This window comes from Mus pahari, chromosome 17 (assembly GCF_900095145.1).
Source record: "Mus pahari chromosome 17, PAHARI_EIJ_v1.1, whole genome shotgun sequence".
In the NCBI taxonomy this organism is placed as follows: domain Eukaryota; kingdom Metazoa; phylum Chordata; class Mammalia; order Rodentia; family Muridae; genus Mus; species Mus pahari.
In genome coordinates, this window is record NC_034606.1 from 49,968,474 (window position 1) to 49,986,304 (window position 17,831).

The 17,831-nt window shown below is 54.1% G+C and overlaps 1 protein-coding gene across 1 annotated transcript in view; it reads right to left on the reverse strand.

Annotated features, from left to right (window-relative positions):
- Positions 1-652: 652 nt before the first annotated feature.
- The window catches only part of Kiaa0930 (KIAA0930 ortholog), a 42,148-nt gene continuing 24,969 nt past the window's right edge, over positions 653-17,831 (reverse strand). Inside the window, exons 2-10 of the mRNA XM_021216845.2 lie at positions 17,000-17,154; positions 12,706-12,828; positions 12,546-12,623; positions 12,290-12,391; positions 10,567-10,707; positions 9,781-9,972; positions 7,250-7,412; positions 6,201-6,359; positions 653-5,869 (exon numbers count right to left, since the gene is read on the reverse strand). Of these exons, the coding sequence (XP_021072504.1) occupies positions 5,829-5,869; positions 6,201-6,359; positions 7,250-7,412; positions 9,781-9,972; positions 10,567-10,707; positions 12,290-12,391; positions 12,546-12,623; positions 12,706-12,828; positions 17,000-17,154 (1,154 nt within the window). The 3' untranslated portion in view covers positions 653-5,828. The remainder of the gene's footprint in view (positions 5,870-6,200; positions 6,360-7,249; positions 7,413-9,780; positions 9,973-10,566; positions 10,708-12,289; positions 12,392-12,545; positions 12,624-12,705; positions 12,829-16,999; positions 17,155-17,831) is intronic.

Consider the following 17,831-nt stretch of genomic DNA (forward strand, 5'->3'; position numbering starts at 1 on the left):
GCCCAGGGTTCAGAACTGTGAGATTCGTAAGTTATAGGTGCTTGCTGAAGAGCAAGATTGTCCCTGAGCCATTAGGGAGACAGACTGATCTGGTGTGGACTCCCAGTGTAACCCTGGAGCTTCCAATGCCAGAGGTTCATACAAATAGAGCTGACAGCTTTTGGGGACCCCGCCCTAAGCCCACGCAGGTCTATGCCAATCTTTGATACAGTGGTTTTTGTATAATCACACTACTGCTAGTCATTGTATGTGAACAGATGACCCGCCGCACAGCTGTGATCAACCAGCACTGGCTGGTAGGCTCCCTCCCTATAACACCCAGATAGAGCCATGACTCCATGCCCTTTAGCACATCCTAGGAGGACATGGCAGTGACCACCAGCATTCCCAGGAATTACAACAACCTCTCACATGACCATGCGGAACCTCACTGTCACTGAACCTGAAGGGATGTATTGGGTTTACCTTCCCTTTGAAGATCCCAAGCCCTGACAGACTGGGGTGACATGGCTTGCTGGGGGACCAGGGCCACATGGCCCTTTCCATCACCCCCACTGAATCACTCAACTTCATTGGTTCCTGGAATTGGCTTAAGTCTTTTGAGTAAAATCATTTATTCAAAATATAATCAAAGTTCACCAGAAACAATGGCTATTTCAAACTGAGCAACCTAATTGCTTTATTAAAGTCAGAGTCCAAAATGAAAGAGCCATCCACATAGAAGAGAGAAAAGTTTTGATGGCCCATTGGCTTACATGAGGCTGTAGGAGGCAAGTGGGTGACCCTGTTAAGAACAGGAACGTTCATCGCCCATGCCAAAAGCAAGCTTTTCCTTCCTCACATTTCCCAGCTTCCTTCCCTTTAACAAGCACAAAGTCTGATGTCTCCAGTTGACGTGGGTATATACAATGAGCTACTGAGACTGCATTATTTTACACTCCTCTCTTCTGCATACATTCTGGAAGGTTTTCCTTTCCGGGGAACATTTTCTCCCAGGCTGACAGCGGCTCCTTACAGGTATGTATGAGTCAGGATAAAAGACCTGAGAGCAGAGCTGCCTTCCTGAAGCAGCTGGGAGACGGAAGGCCAGCAGGGCAGAGGCTTCAGGCCACTTGAAAGGGTGGTGGATAGCGAGAGGGCATGGGTTTCCTGCCAAGCCGCTGCCTCCTTCCCACCTCGTAGCTGGAGGCAGCAGTTCAGAAAAACCCTTCCGGGTCTGGTGTTTCTAGGGTGGTGACTGATTCCTTACTCTATGTCCTCAGACTCCCTTTCCGTCTCCACTGCAGGTCTAACTCCGGGGTATACAGTATATTAGGACCTATTCTTTGTGACATAAGTCATTTGGCATGTTTTAGAAACCCATTTGCATGGAAGGTGGCTATATTTCTGACCTGTGATGATTACAGGCCCTGGAAAGAGCCAGCCAGATGTTCTCACGCTCCATGCTCCCCCTCCCCCCATCCCCACCCCCACTGCAGAGGAGCTCCACAAGGAAGGTCAGAAGCCTGCCAGGATCTTTTCTAAACTCCCATGTCCCAACTTCTTTTCCTGCTACTGTGATAGCACTGTGGTTTTAGGAGGCTCTCTTAGAAAAGCTTTGAGAGTTTGCAGTCCAAACACTGCCTGGGTATATTTTCATGGGAGCACAGAACTGAGCCCAAAATGTATCACGTGGTCAGCTTTGGAAATGCCCTCACTTCTGGTTAGGTGGTCACTATCCCCCTCACAGGGTCTTCACAGACCAGCCAGTTTGTGGGATGGCATCTGTCAGCCCCAGGGGATACCATTTCATAATGTTATCAAAGTCAAGGTCATTCCCTTGATTTGCTGTTTGTATTAATGCGAAACATGTATTAAATATCGGGGCATTTAAAAAAATTCACTTTACATGTCTCTAAAATGTAATGCAATGTCTCAAAGAAAGCTGGAATCATAAAGTCAGCAGCCACCACTATGCCTGCCTTGAGAGGCTGGCTTTCTGTTGGATGTGGGTGTTCAAGGGAAAGCCACTCATAATTCTCACTAACACATTCTATGCGTGCTACCTTGTGTCTCCATTGAAATGTTTTTTTTTTTTTTTGTAGAAATCACAAGTTTTGAAGTAGCAAAAAACAAAACATTTTTGTAAGTGTAAATTCTTATACAATAATTTTGAAAGAAAGAACACTGCTATTTGCCATCAAGTGTCCTGATCAACAAAGGAAGGGGCTGAAGTCAAAAGAAGGTAAGAAAGCTAAGGGGGGCAGCCCAGATGACGAGAGTGCTTGCCCTGTGGCACAAAGCCCTGGAGTTTACCCCTAGCACAGCATAAAACCGACATGGTGGTGGAAACCTGTTAACACCAACACATGGAAATAGAAGGAGGTTCATTAGTTCAAGATCACCCTCTGCTGTACAGTAAGTTTGAAGCCTGCATGGGCTATAGAGACCCTGACTCAAAAACAACAGAGAGTCCTATTGACAAATCGTGGCCTCAAGTCACCTTGGAAGTAGACAAACACTGAACTCCATAGCTTCCTCCACTCGTGGGGCTCTCCCTGTTGGAGAACTCAAATCTCCACCCCAGCCACAGGCTGTCAAATCAGCTTGTGTGATGTTCTAACAGTGGCTGTTTGTCCCAGGGGCTCAGAGAAAGGTTTGGAGGTTCAAGTCAGTATCTATTCACCACTCCTCCCCTAGAGGGACAGGGCAGCACTCTGGCTACCTCCCCAGAAGGGCCAGTGCAGATGCCCCAAGAGGTTACTTTTGTTCAAGCGCAAGATATTTACACGAGGTCTCCAGACTCCAGGTCCAGCCACAGGAGGCAGTACCTGCCGTGCCAAGGTCAGTGACTTCTGTGAAGCAGATGAACCCAGACCCACGGTGCCTGCATATTCACGTCCCTTTTGAGTGTTATATTTACTTTTTAGGGTGACTGTGTCCACAGGGACAGTCCTATTTAATGATACAGAGGTAAGGGAACCTAAACAGGGAAGCTGTGTGACGGGTGACGTTAAGATACTCAGATTTTAAAGTGAGAAAGAACAGTCAGTGTGTAAAATGGACAGAACCTAAAACTCAACACATCCAGAGTTCGGACAGAAATTTAAAAGTTATGAATATGAACAGACACACACACACACACTAGACTGGACCAACTAAATACACAGGGAATGGGATGTCTTAATGAAAGAAATTTCTTTTGAGACAGGGTCTCACTCTATAGTCCTGGCTGGCCTGAACTTGCTATGCAGACCAGGCTGCCACCATGCCTAGCATATTTATTTTTTGCCTGTGTTTTCAATAATAATCCTTTGGGGGTTAGTGAGCCTGGGCTAGCTCACTGGTAACAGTCTGGATACCAGCAAGATCTCAGGAGGCAAGATGGACGCTACCTAAAGAAACAGGAATGCCTCCTCCAACAAAGGAAGCAGCACTTGTTTCTTAGTGTCCTGAAGACTGGTACCTACGTTTCTGCAGAACACAACTGCACTTGAATTCCAGTTGTTCCTTGTCACCCTGTGTTGCATGAGAACAGACATGTCCCGAAGAAAATCAGTGACAGCCCCAGAAACCAAACTGTCATCCCCAGGGGGATTCTGGGTGCCTCTGCTGTCATTTGTCATGCTGAGACAGGGTCTTGCTAAGTAGCCTAGGCTGTCCAGAAACTATCCTGCCTCAGCCCCAGAGCCAGGATTGCACACAAGTGCCACCATGTCTGGCCCTCTGATGTCAGAATTCTAACCCAGTTCTCAGGGGCCTCTGAAAATGTTTGGAACTCAAAAGTGCCCTCTGGAGAAAGAGGAACTGTGACCAAATGTCTAGCTGTGTACTCTGGGACAGCCGTGTGGTTCACACCATAGGCTGGGGTGTGGACCAAGCTTGCCCCCTGCTACGGTAGTGTCTCTAGGTGCTTTCTTCCTCTACACAGGGGATGGTGGTACCTGAGCGGGGATCAGTATGCCACACAGAGTCAAGGGGCGTGGCGCACTCTCTGTACCTTCCGACAGCCTGGGAAGTACTTGTACTCAGATAAGGTAGTCCAGCCAAGAGAGTATGGCTGAGCCCTGGTAGAGGGAACCCCCAGGAGAGAAGCCATGGAATTACAATGAGCCCTAGACTGCCTCCGTCTTCCACAGACACACTAGGCTATATTTCCCCTAAGACAGAAATCCAGAGTGTTCAGACCACAGAATGGCCAGGTTCCTGAAGTGGCAGGTTCTGTGACCTCCCTAGATACAACTGTGGGGACAGCATTCACATGCCCTACAGGAGGAATGGCTATCCTAGACTGAAGGGCCACACCCATAAGTCTGAGGTACTCTGGCATTCCGAGACAGGATGTGAATCTTTGATGATTAGATTGGCATCAGGAGCCAGGCTCCAGCACAGTACGAGAGTCTAAGCTTACACTACTCATCCGTGCCTTTGGGAGGAGTTATTTCAGAGCAGGCAGGAGAGGCAAGCGTCCTCACTGTCTAACAGCTAAGACCCAACTGAGCTATGAAGAATGACAGGTGAGCAAACCCTGACCCAGCCATGCACTTGAACCCTGGCGACTTCAGTGAGGTAGGTGGTATCAGCCCCATTTTACAGGTGGGCAAACTGAGGCAGAATGAAATGCAATAGCTCGCTTTTAATAACAACATACAAAATCTGGAGAAAGCCCCAAAGTAGTGCCCGCTCCCAGAGACCAAGGAATGGAGCCAGACAGGAGCCACGCTCCCATGCCTGCTCTCCAACCCAGAGGGGCTGAGCTCGACATACACAGCTGAGCTCTCTGGATCTGGGGCACTAGACCCAGCAGCAACAGGAGGCCCAGCTTCCCGTTTATTCCACTTGGGTAGAGGAAGCCTCAGTCAGAGCACACTGTCAGGGAGAGGCTTGGGCTGATGACCCTCATGGCCACTTGCACCCACCGAGGACAATGCAGACTCAGGAGAAGCCTGGTCTCCTCTCTGCCTAGAGAGCCAGGCTGAAGACCAGACCAGCATGCCGACCGAAGCACGGGGCAAAGGGGACAGCACCAGCCACGCTCTAAGCTTTGGCCCCAGGGTGGTTCTGCCTACAACCTTGCCGGGAGGGTTCCACCCCGGTCCCCATCAGACATCCCTCAGCAGAAGTACCCTCCCACTTTCCTTCAGAACCGAATTCTGTGTCCCTCCGGAGAGCCGAGATCACACAGGACGTCTCGGGTCAGAGGTGTATGTGTTCTTTGGATGGAAGCAAAGGCCATTCTGGGGGATCGGGGCCTGTCTGCCCAGCTGGAGGTTGAGACCCATTCTGGAGCTGGGCATAGGGCGAGGTATTCCCAGCTGACAAACAGCTCATGTCCCCTGACCCCCAGCTGGGACCCACTGTGACAAGAACTCTGGGGGAACAAGTTGGGACCAACTCTCAAGCTGAAGTTCGTCAGTACTGCATTACAAAATCTTCCACTGGCTTTGTGTAGGATGCGTGGACAGTTGCCTGGCACAGAGCCCCAGCAGGGGTACAGGAGCCCAGGTCGGGAGGTCTAAGAACATTCTGGAAGCTGGCAGCCCCTCACGCTCTCTATGATCTCTCAGTGTCTCTGGCCCTCTTTGGGAGCAGAAGGCTCTCAGATAGGCAGAGGGGGCTGAGCGCGGGCACAGGGTGGGAGCAGAGCCAGCGAGGGAGGAGGACGAGGCACTTCAGTTTGGGCTGGTGTTCATGAAGTCGGCCCTGGCCCCAGGAGTCGAGTGGCCCTGCCTGGCTGTAGCTCCGGTGCTGGCTTGTCACAGAAGACCCCGGTTGGCGGTGACAGGTAGGCACTTGGCAGCATTCCCAGGGCCAGGCAGGGCCGGGGCTCCGTGCAGGCTCCACACACACTAGGTCATCAAGATGGGTTTCTGCCGTACTTCCAGGATGTCTAGGGTGACAGGAGGGAGGGAGGCAGGCGGGGTGAGGACACTCTTGGGAGGGAGCCACAGCTACCACACACCCCCACCATTTCTGATAGGATCTCACAGGCTGCATACACCATCACCACCCTACCCTCCCATGGCAGCAACGGAGATGCACGGATGCAGAGGCCAAGAAAAACAAGACCGCCACAGAGACTCTAGAGGCGACACCCAGCTGCGACCACTCAGAGGCCAGTGGGAACCACAGGGATCCACATGGCAGGGAGCCACTGGCTATGGAAACTATGTCCTGCTGAAACATCAGCGGGAGGCTCTGCAGGGCTCCGCCCCGTGTACCTGTTAAGATCCGATGCAGCGGCAAAGTGACATAGGTCAGGTGTGCATAGAGAAGGAAGTTCCCATCAGCTCGGTTTAGCTTCAGCCAGGACCCGACCAGGGACCGTCCTGTGCCAGACAGGGACCGAGACCGCAGGTTGGTGGCATTGTGTAGGTCGGCTGGAGAGGAGACAAGGGGAGAGGGTCAGTATCCCAGTGTGGGCCAGGGAGCCTGGGGGAGGTGGCAACAAGACATCCTAACTCCTCTAGACTGATGCTATGCTCACAGATGTTCCTCACCAATGCCCATGCCCTCCAGAGCCCTGCTCCCACGCCCTTGCCACCTCCTGTCTGCCAGGGCCCACTGCTACCTGGGCCTGGCCGGAAAGCACTCAGGGTTCACCCAGGGAAGCCTTCCCTCTTCTGCCCACTAGGCATGCACATGTACAAGCTTGTGCTGAGGACGGTGAGGGACGCTGGCCATCCCCCCAAGAAACTCCCAACTCAGTTCTGAGGGCCACCCCTGATCCCCAAACCCCACTTGCCACAGGACTGATCGAGTGGCCAGCTTGCCCGCCAACCCCAGCTTCCCTGGTCACAGACTGAGGAGTCCTGTCCCATGGCTGCACAACTCCCTGACACTGATGCCAACTACTGGGAAGGGAGCTGAGTGGGTGGAAGCAGGGGTGAGGATACACGAAAGGATCTGTGAGCCTGGTGATTCATGGGGGATCAGGAGACAGGCAACAGAGAAGCTGTGAGCTTTACCCAGGACAGAAGGTTCTAGAATGAGCAAAGCTGGCCCAAGAAGCAGAAGAAGAAGAACAGAGCCCCTAAACATGAGGTGCGTAGACAGCCTGAGAACAGGACTCTCTGAGGCAGGCCCCTGCCTCATCTACACATAGCTTCACCCCAGCCCTGGGGCCAGCACTCAACACCTGCTGTGTGTGGCTAAGTGTCACTGGGTAAAAGAGTGACTGCCAGGACCAGTGACCACACGGACGGACGAGTGAATGTGAGCCAGAGCAGAGGCCATCTCTCTACAGGAGCACAAAGGGGAAGGCCAGCACCTCCACTGTCATCCTCTCGGAAGAACTCCTCACTGTCGTTGGCTGAGTGTGATTTCTTCATCTCGGCGATGCGGTTCCGTGGCACCTTCCTCTTAAGGGACGGGGAGAAGAAGGCAGGCCGGTTGTTTCGCTCTGGGGTGGGCGGGGTGCTAAAGGAGGTCACCTGGGAACAAGGAGCCCAAGTCACAAAAGTAGCAGGAACAGACTCTGCCATGAGACCCCAGTGCCACCTGGATCCTGCCTACGGAGCCAGCCCAAGCAGGGGCTGGTTAGAGTTGCTGACCCTGGCCTGAGGGTCAGCTGTCCTGGCTGAGAGGACACTGGGTGCTGGAGGGTCCTGCCTAAAGAGGGAGCAGGCTACCAACCTGACAGAGGGGCCCTCTTCCACATCTCAGCACAAAGGAGGGTCTGTTCAGTTGCCAGGTGACGGGCTGCTGGTGTGGTTTAAGCACAGCCATGCCACGCACAGCGGCAACTGATGCCTATCTGACATCTGAGCAGAGGGCACACAAACAGGAACCCTGACCTGCCTAAAGCCACCGGGACGTCACCCCAGGTCAACCCCTGGCCCCTCCCCTCCTGCACCCAGCCCCTTTCACAAGTGCCCAGGCTAAGCAGCTCTCTGCCCGTCTCTTTCCTCCCTCCCAAGCACATTCAAGTCCCAGCCACCAACAGTCTCCACACTCATTTGAGGTTGAGCTGAGCACAGACAGGCACAAGACATAGGTCCCTTGCCCTCAAGGAGCTCACAGTCTGCTGGGGGTGACAGACTCAAGTGACAACCACAGATGCATGCTGGTCGCTGAGACGGAGAAAGGGAAGCACAGGACATGGAAGCACAATGGAAGAAGGGACAGACAGCCTGTGAAATCAGGGTAGGCTTCCTGGAGGAGGTTGCCGCTTGAGCTGGGTCTTGAAGGACGAGTAGGAGTTCGCCAGGTGAAGAAGGGGGGGAAGGGCGTTCCAGGCACAGGGAACTTGGCCCATCCCCTCCCTCCTCCCCATGCAAACAAGAATCGGAGCAGCAAGATGAGCTGAGACCAAGACTTCGGGGCCCCACGGCCTCCCCGTCATAGCTCCGACATCCACCAAAGTCCCGGCGGCTGATGGGCTCCAGGCGTTCCTCCCTCAAGCCAGGGAAGTTTTCAAAAGATAAAAAACAAATACCAGAAACCACAATACACACAGTCTGCATTTCCTGTACACTGGTTACAAGTGACCCCTGAGGACAAGAAGACAAGCAACAGTGCATACACGGGCCATGGGCTTGGGTCCTGTGTGACCTCACGACTCCAGGGCTCCACAAACTCCCTGCCATTGAGGGTATGGCTAGGGCCATCTCATCCCTCTCAGCCATTCCCACTTGGCGGATGAGGAAAATCGAGGTGTGGGTAAGTCTAGGGACTCATCAGTGGGCACTCAGCAGACAGTGCCCAGTAGTGTCAGCCTGGGCCATATCTGCACACACACACTTCGGTGTTCAAGTGCCACACAGAACTGGGCACGACCTGGCTGTCACCTGGAGCTCAGAGTCCAAGCTACCCTCCATTTCAAAAGCAAGAGGGCCCCTTCCTGAAGTGCCCAACACTTTACAAAACCCTGGCATTTCTTGGTTTTGTTTGGCTTATAAGACACACTAACTGTAGGTGATTCCAGAAGAAAGAAAAGGAGGCGCTCAGGAGCTAACACAAGCCATAGCAGCAGCCAGTCAGGCACTGTCTGCTCTGAGCTGCAGATGCAGAAGGAACCGCTGTGGCTGCCACTTGGGACACCTCACAGGGCCACACCCCATGCGAGGCCTTAAGTGGTGAGTGGTGCACCTGGAGCCCCCACACTGGGAAGCAGGTTCATGCTTCACTTCTCAACAAGAAACAGAAGCTTAGAGGGAAAGAGACTTATCCAAGGGGGACACCCGGGCAGCAGAGCCCAGAACGCGGCTGGCCAGTCTCTGCGACAAGGGCTGATTGATTCACAGACCACTCTGAGTAACATCTGAACACTGACCTCATGGGCAGAGCCCTTCTCACGCCTGAGCCTGGGGTCTCTACATGGCCACTGACCTCACCACCGCACTAGGCAATGAGAGAGCTCAGAGAAATCAAAGCTTGAGGCCCTATGCTGAGCCCTCAGAACTGCATGCAGGTCCAAAGCCAATCATGTGCATGCTTGTGTGACCTCATGTGACAACATGAGGGTCAACTCTTCCTCGCCCCTATCTGGCTTATGAGGCTGGCACAGCTGCCCACAGGTCCAGGCTGGTAGGCACCAGGCCCAGCTCCTAGTCAACTGCTTCTGCTCACAGGCCCCAAGACTCAGGCTGAGGAAGCAGCGGCTCTGGGAGTCAGCCATCATTGGGTATGAACCTGCTGGGCAACCTCAATCAGGGCACCCCCTCTCTGAGCCTCAGCCTCGACATCAGCAGTGGAGGTCAGCCAGTGAGAGCCCCCTCACCCGGGATGTGTGGGGTGAGGGAGCCACAGGAAGTGAACCCAAGGGAGAGGAGGCCCCTCCCCCAGCCGTGCAGTCCTTACCCGCTCATGCATGGGCGAAGCTGGGCTTGAATCTTCGGTCCCACAGGGGGATGTGTCACCGGTGGACACTCGGCTCACTGCCATCTCTGCATGGCCCTTGCCCTGAGGCCCCTTCATGCGCACAAACTCCATGTTGTTGTACTTGTAGAAGCCAAATGACATCTTCTGGGCCATGCGAGCAGCCACGCTCACCTGTGGCAGGGAGGACATGGCCTTCATCAGGACCGTGGGACTCACTTCACAGGTCCTCTCTTAAGACACAGTATTACCATCTCTGAGGCCATCTTAATCTAAGCCCCAGGGAACCCAGTGAGCCCAACAAGCAGTCCAGTATGCCATATGTCCCAGATCCCTGGCCAAGGCTGCCTCGCTGCCCTGAACGCCCAACTACAGGCCCTTAGCAACAGGCTGCTGTGCCACCTCAGACCAGACAGCACCAGCTGGAGGAGCGTGGCCCGAGCATCAAGACTCCTTCTGCAGCTGATCAATCAAAGATTAGTTTTGGGATTGTCTCCAGTTCTAGGCCACAGACAGCTAGGGGCAAGTGGTAAAGAAGAGCCAATGTGCCACTGGCTGGCCCCTCACAGGGACACAAGAAGAAGGAGGAGACCCCATCTGCACATCAGATGAACACAGGTAGACTGGGATGGACGAGAATGTAAGGGAGACTGTGTGCCCCCAGGAGCGGCTGCAGGAGCAGCAGGTGCCCTAATGTGGGGTGGTCTCTCTCATCAGTGTAGCCCTGGGGGAGGACGCACACCCCTCGGTGCCCCCCCCCACACTCACGCGGTTGTCGTACACCTTCTTGAGCGCCTCATATCGGATGGAGCCCTGAAAGATGACACCCTGGAACGTGTTGGTTTTGTCACTGGCCACCAGCTCAACGCAGACCATCTCTCCTTCCCCCACTGTCATGTCACTGAACACCTGAGGGCAGGGACGAAGAGACAGAGATGGCAAAGTCAAACATCAGTGCTGCCACCCAAACTACACCCTGACCTGGCCTAGGAGGAGGGTGCTCGTCACAGAGAGTCCGGCAACCTGTCACCCTGGCACTGGAGAGGCTGAGGCGGGAGCAGAGATGTTGAGGTCAGCCTGAGGCGGATAGGGTTGAAAGTCGCGAGACAGAGAGGAAGCAAAGGAAAGACACAGAGAAAGGGGTCCCCACATATAGATGAGGACACAGAAAGGAGGCCAGGCACTGGCCCACAGTCACCCACCGTCCACCACCTCACCTTCAACCCTTGCCACAGGTAGAAACAGCCCCAGGGTGGGGCAGCGCTGTGCAGCAGCAGGGGACTGGGACTGGAGGAAGACACCCCGCCCCACACTGAGCCACTGGCTAGACCGTCATCTGACTTCCTAATGTCACTCAAGCTACAAGGACTATGGGGACACTTGGGGAGCTCCTTCGTCATAGTCCGGTCAAGCCCACCTTGCTCTGAACTTGGCTGTCCAAAACTAATGTGACTGACTGCCTTCCTGGGATAATGCCAACTGGACTGAGGCAGTGTGACCCCACCCTGCCATGTTTCCGAGCTGCTGTTCCCTATCTGACATCCAGGTCTGAGCTTCAAGGTGAGAGACTCAGAGCAAACACATGTGCAGTGTGAGCCCAGGGGGCCACCTCACTTCTGAGCCTCAGGTATTTCCAGATACCATGCCTGTGGGGCATGAAAGCCATGCCCACCTTCATGGTACTTCCAAGAACCATGGCTGCCTCTGGGCAAGCACTAGGATCTCCAACACGCACGCAACACACACGCACGCACACGCGCGCTCACACACACACACACACACACACACACGCGCACGCACGCACACGCACGCGTGTGCACACACACACGCACAAGCACACACACGCACAAGCACACACACAGACACACACACTCACACGCGCACGCGCACACGCACACACACGTGCACACCAGCCTTGGCTGAGAAGAGGAGCAGAAAGAGCACGTCACCACCCATGTCCCCTCCTGGTGTCCATGAATGAATGTGTGTGGGGCCCATTTTCCCAATCTTGAAACTAAGACTTGGCCATAAAGCTGACGGTCCTTCTTCTCTTACCCCCTGGGCAGGGTGGAAGCAACCATTCCCAGAGCAGCAAATGGCTCCCGGTCAGGCAGCACACTCCCACTCATCAGTCCTCAGGTCATCAACCTTGATACCTGAGTAGGTCACGAGGTCATGACTCACCATACAGATGAGCACACCTAGGCTTAGAGCAAGCACACACTTGTCTATGTCAACCCCTGCGGCGGGAAGCCCCATTGGCTATCACCCAGACACACCCCTGACCCTGTTGCCCATGTCTCCCCGGAGGCTTTGCAGGTCCTCAGTCAGGAGCCATCACTGCCTGCTTAGCCACACTCCACTTTTCTGATTGGTTATTCCATGCTTAACACTCATCTTGTTTACTCCCACAGGAGAACCCACACAGGCAGGTGTTCCTGGCACTCCCAAGAGGGGAGGAAGGGGACAATGGCCTATGGTGAGCACTTACCTCCTCAAAGCTGTCAATCATGAAGAAGATGTTGGGGTAGCTCATCTTGGACTCTTCTCCTTTGCTGTCCATGGGGTGTTTGCTGGGGGAGGCAAACACTTGCTAAAAGAAAGCAGACGGAAGGGCTGAGAAGCTGGCCTGGGTGGAGGCCTAGAGCCACCACAGAAACGGGCCAGGGGCTCTCGATACTCAATCAGTCCCCAGCCAGGGATGTGCTCTCCAGGAGCCGGGAAGCTGGCAGGAGGGCAGGGCTCACCTGGGACTTCTTCCTATGGATGTGGATGTCACCCCCGTCGGCACGCGTGCACACAGCACAGGTCACCATGTAGTCCAGCTGGAAGGAAATGCAGTCAGTGGGGGGCAGAGTGGGACTGCTGTATCCCAGTCCCATGAGCATCCCTCGTCACCACCCCTACCTTCTGCAGGATGAGGTTCAGGCAGACGCTCTCCTCCCAGTCAATATCAGGGTCGCCCAGGCCCGGAAGCTTCTTAGAGTCTCTCCGGTACACTTCCACCTCCACCTCAGGCTCAGCCTCAGCCTGTGGCACAGGACACAAGTGAGACTCTAGGGACCTCGTGCTCCCTAATCACTGCACCAGGCTGGTGGTAACACACAAAGACCCTCCTCCTCCCCATCCCTAGCACCATCTCTCTTTTCCTTGGAACCCTAGTTGTCTGACCTGTGCAATAGAAAAAGTGTTTTCCTCTCAAAGTTGTGATAAGACCATATTTCCCAAGTTCCCAATGACAGTAACATCTAATGGGCTCACAGTGGGCAGCAGAGACTAGTCGACATGTTTTACAAATGATTAACCTTTTATCTGCAAGGAAGACACCGCTAATGCCTCTGTAACTGATGAGGATCAGACAAGCTACAAACCACATACCACACACTCATCAGAGAGAGACCAGAGCCTATCTACCCTTACATCAGGCCAGACGGGCATTAAGGAATCAGAAGCAGCCTGTCCCGTGGGTCTTAAGCCCAGGGTCCTAACTAAGCCCAGCAGGTTCAACTCTAAGAGGCAACAGTCACCTCCTGCAGGGGCACAGACCTCTGTGTGTGTGTGTGTGTGTGTGTGTGTGTGTGTGTGTGTGTGCGCACGCGAGCGCGTGTGTGTCTGTGTACCTGAGGTTGGGCTGGGATCCACACAGAGGTAGGTGCCTCTGTACAGTAGGATACACCACCGGGGTGGTACTCCTATCCTCCACTGTCTGCGTTTCTGTGGGAATCACCCAAACTCAGTTGGGAAGCCACCACACTGCCTGCTTGGCCCCACTCCACCTCTCTGATTGGTTGCTCCGTGCTTAACACTCATCTTGTTTACTCCCACAGGAAAACCCACACAGGCAGGTGCGCATCTGTTCCTGGCTCAGTGCAGGGTGGGGAATACCTGTGGCATAACTGCACTCCTGTGGTAGTAGGTCAGTGGGATAGTGGCATAGTGTCACTAGAATATACAGGGAAGGGCTCAGACACCCACACAGAGGCATGCAGGTAGGTGGCGTGTACACGCAGAAACAGCACACAACAACCAGACTGACAAATCACGGCCACCTATATCAACACGCACCATCCCAAATAAATGACTGAGAAGCAGTCAGAAGATATACTGCAGCTCTGCATGTTGGCTCAGACAGGGATGACCCACCTGTGTGGCAGAAGTCACATCAACCTGGGTGCCGCAGATGCCACACCCACTCCAGTAGTGACTCACAACAGGTCCTGGGCACCTTGGCATGAACATCACAATCAAGAAAAGCTATCAGCTGAGTGTGCTGGCCCACACCTTTAAGCCTAGGACTCAGGAGACAGAGGCAGGCAGATCTCTGAGTTTCAGACCAGCCTGGTCTACTTGGAGTTCCAGGACAGCCAGAGCTGTGTAGTGAGATTCTGACTCATACACAAAAGAAAGCTACCAAAGGAGAAAACACGAGACTCGATGATGTGGGACCACAGAAGGACTCTCACAGCTTCTGAGCTCTGGCTTTCCAAGTGAGTTTAGTGCAATCTGTACTAGGACTGCTGAGAGTGTCAACAGGAGGCCACCAGCACAGACAAGGACACAAACAGATGCCAGTGCCCACACTGCCAAAGACAAAACGGGCTGCTGAGAACAGGGAGTGTTTTTGTCCAGGGGTGGCATGAGGAGACGGGGCAGAGAATCCAGGGCACACTGGTGAAACCAGGTCTGGATCCCCGAGGTGATCCTGGAGCAGAGTATGGGAATTTCAGCACTCCGTGCTCACCCACACTGTAGTTCTGGCTCTGCCTACCCACCCTCCTCTGCTAGGCAGGGAGCCTGGTTGGTTGCCATGACAACCAGTACTAGCAGGATGGGAAAGGGTAGGAGGCAGTCGGTCAGTACTGCAAAATACTCTTAGTGCACAGACACTAGAGTCCACATCTCAACAGCCCTGGGATCTTGATTCTTGGTGGGTTGGGGTTCTTGGCTACACCTCCACTCTGCCCCATTCAGGCCACACTACAGACTGCCAGGCTGAAAAATATGTGCTGTATGGGTGGATGTGAGCCTCGCCTGATCCTAGGCCTGGCCCTCCAAGCCCTGTACCAGACACCATCCAGTCCCCCCTGGAATCCATTCAGAAGTGCAGGAGGCCAACCAAGCATAAGTAGGATGGTGTGTGGGGTGTGGAGAGGAGGGGTTCCCCACTTCCCAATGCCTGTGCAAAGCCATCTGAGCAGGAAGACTGGTCTTGGTCTCACTCCATTGACGCTCCATGACTTTTCTTTCTCCCTGCATATATCACTCCAAGGTCACGGTGCCTTGCTGGCACTGTCACAAACTGTCACCCACTCAGGTTATAGCACATCCTGGGACAAATGAGCCAGGCTTCCCTCCCCCACCATGCAAGTCCTATACCTCCTCCAGGGTGTGTCTTCAGCACAGCTGTCCTACAACCCTGTACACAGATGTCACCTCTTTTGTGGTCCCCACTATATGATGCTGTCTGTCTACCCAGTAAGGGCTTCCCAAAGACAGTGACCAGCCTGAGTCATTTCCGTATCAGTGCTGAGGAAAGAGCCATTTCCATGTTGCTGTTACTCAATGTTCCTGTTAGGTTCAGGCTGGCTCTGCTGACCTCAACACCCAGTACATGTTCAGCGCAGCCCCAGGGTCCTCCCGCTGTACTCCTCCATCTCAGGTTCAGGGCTGCATCCCCCAAAGAGTGCAACTGCTGCACTTCTTTCTCTTCCACCCAAACGCTATCCTCTACGTGTCTCACTTTCCTCTCCAGCCGGCCACACAGTACACACAGGCCTGTCCCCTACATCCTCATCTCTCCCAGATTTGCCACGAAGGATCCACCCTAAAGACAGTGCCTCACGTGTGCCTGTCTTGAGACCAACAGGAGGTGAGGTCCACAGTCTTGCTGCTACAGGGCCTTCACCCGGAGGTAAACATTGGGTGAAGGCAGTGCCCACACCCAGGGTGTATTGGTGCAGCTCCACCGGCACACAGAGGCTCCCTGGCACCCATCCCTCCCTGCCAACAGCACCTCTGCTCACATCACACCCAAACATCCCAGCCTTCATGTGTCTAACGGGGGCTCAGCCCTTACAGACCATCTGTTCCAAGTCCCAGAGATGCCTGGGTCTGGACCACAGTTGGAATACTGATCAAGGAGAGGAGCTGGACTGGAACTGCATATCAGTCAGGAAGGGTGTTAGGGGTAGGACTGGGGAGCCCAGGGCTAGCTTCCCTCTTGAGAAGGTTCCCACCTCTCATTGGTGCCACTAGCAAGGACTGCCAGGTGAACCTACCAATCGGGTCTCAGCTTTAGCTCTTCCACAGAGCATCTCCTGCTCTACCCACCTGTCTGTCACTCCTGGGCCTGTACTCCTGGGGCACTCTTGTACAGCATCACCCACTTCTCCGGGTCCTACACTCCTCTGGCTCTTCTCTCTGGCCAGTGGTCCCTGGGCTCCTGCTGGCCCCTCCCACTCGAGCCTGGCAAGGGAAGCACCAAAGGCCCCCTTTGCAGCCAGCACCCACCCAGGTGTGTCCACTCACAACCAATGTATTCTGTGGATGTGCAGCTGCATGGCAGGAAAGGGCTCCCGGCACTCACGCGTGTGTGAGCCATAACTAAGAAGCCTTGGAACCTGAATCTCAAGGCTCTGGGGAACATAGAAACGGGCTGTAAGTCCTAGACAGGTCTCACAGCTGACCACTCTTGGTCCTTGAAGGTAAACGAAGCATCCCCATGTTTAATATGTGGGGCACTTAAACATTCTATAAACCACTCAGAGAAGAACACATGCAAAAATCTGTCTTGAGAGCGCCACACACGACCACACGAAGCGTCCTGTTTCCTCATCTGTCTAGCTGCCCAGTTGCTGGGAGTTCAGGAGATCAAGCAGAGCCCTGAGTGATTCCCCTAGATTATAGTAAGAGCCAGAGAAGGGCAACATCATCCCCAGCATCCAGCCACTGCCCTGCCCACTCTGGGGAGTGGCCCTCGACTTGGGGCTCAAAGCCCTAACCCTCCATTCACTCACTCACTGTAGGAGGCTGGCCACATCATCGGAACCGGAGCCTCAGATTCCTCAAAGCTACAATCACTGCCTTCTGGGGTCACAGCAAAAACAAAAACACGCTGGCTGCTCAGCCTGAATGCTGCAGGAGGTTCAGGGCACGGTTGTGGTTCGGGATTGTGGGGGAGGGGGAGGGAGGGGTTACCCACCTTCCTCCCATCCACAGAGGAGCCCTCGTTGCCTGGGTAGGCTCGCTTCCTGCGCACATAGAAGAGCATGTCATCCTGCCTCGGAGCCAGTTTCTCCATGAAGTAGGTAGAGAACATCCAAGTCCAGAAGACGATGCGGTCATCCTTGAAGCAACCTGCAGGAGGGGGCCAGAGGAGTGAGAAGGGGCCCTGGTGGCGTTGGCTCTGACCTGGGCCAAGCCTGGTCCTCCCCACCTGCATTTCTGGCCAGAGATCTGACAAGGCTGGGATGCACTGCCCCTTCTCCCTTACTGCCTCCCGCCCCCACCCACGGGCATCTCAGAGGCTGGGGATGCCTCCCCGGAGTAGGACTCCACCCAGCGGCAGCCTGAGAGCCAAGCCCCCACTGCCGAGCAGACTTCAGCCAGCAGATTAATCAGTGGCTCCTGGGGAAGAGGAAAATCTAGGAGCTGTGAGGACTGTTCCTGGCTGGCCGGCCAGGCTGCAAGGAGAAAGGCTTTGCTGGGGAAATCTTCACCGCAGACATCCCTAGCCCTCCCCTCAGGCTGCGGCAATCCCAAGGAGAACCCGACTTAAAGGGCCAGCAGACGCATCTGAGCTGCAGGCAGGAAGGCCCTGAGAGGATGCCAGGTTGATTCCCACTTGATTACTTCAGACCTTTTATTTAAAATACTATTTCTGCATGATAAATATAATATGAAATCTTTTTTTTTTTTTTTTTTTTTTTTTTTTCCAGGGAGAAGGGAGAAACCCACTAGTTTTGGTTAGCACAATCTGAGTTTCCTTTTCAGCAGACATGTGGCTAAGCCCCTGAACCACAGGCTCCTTTCAG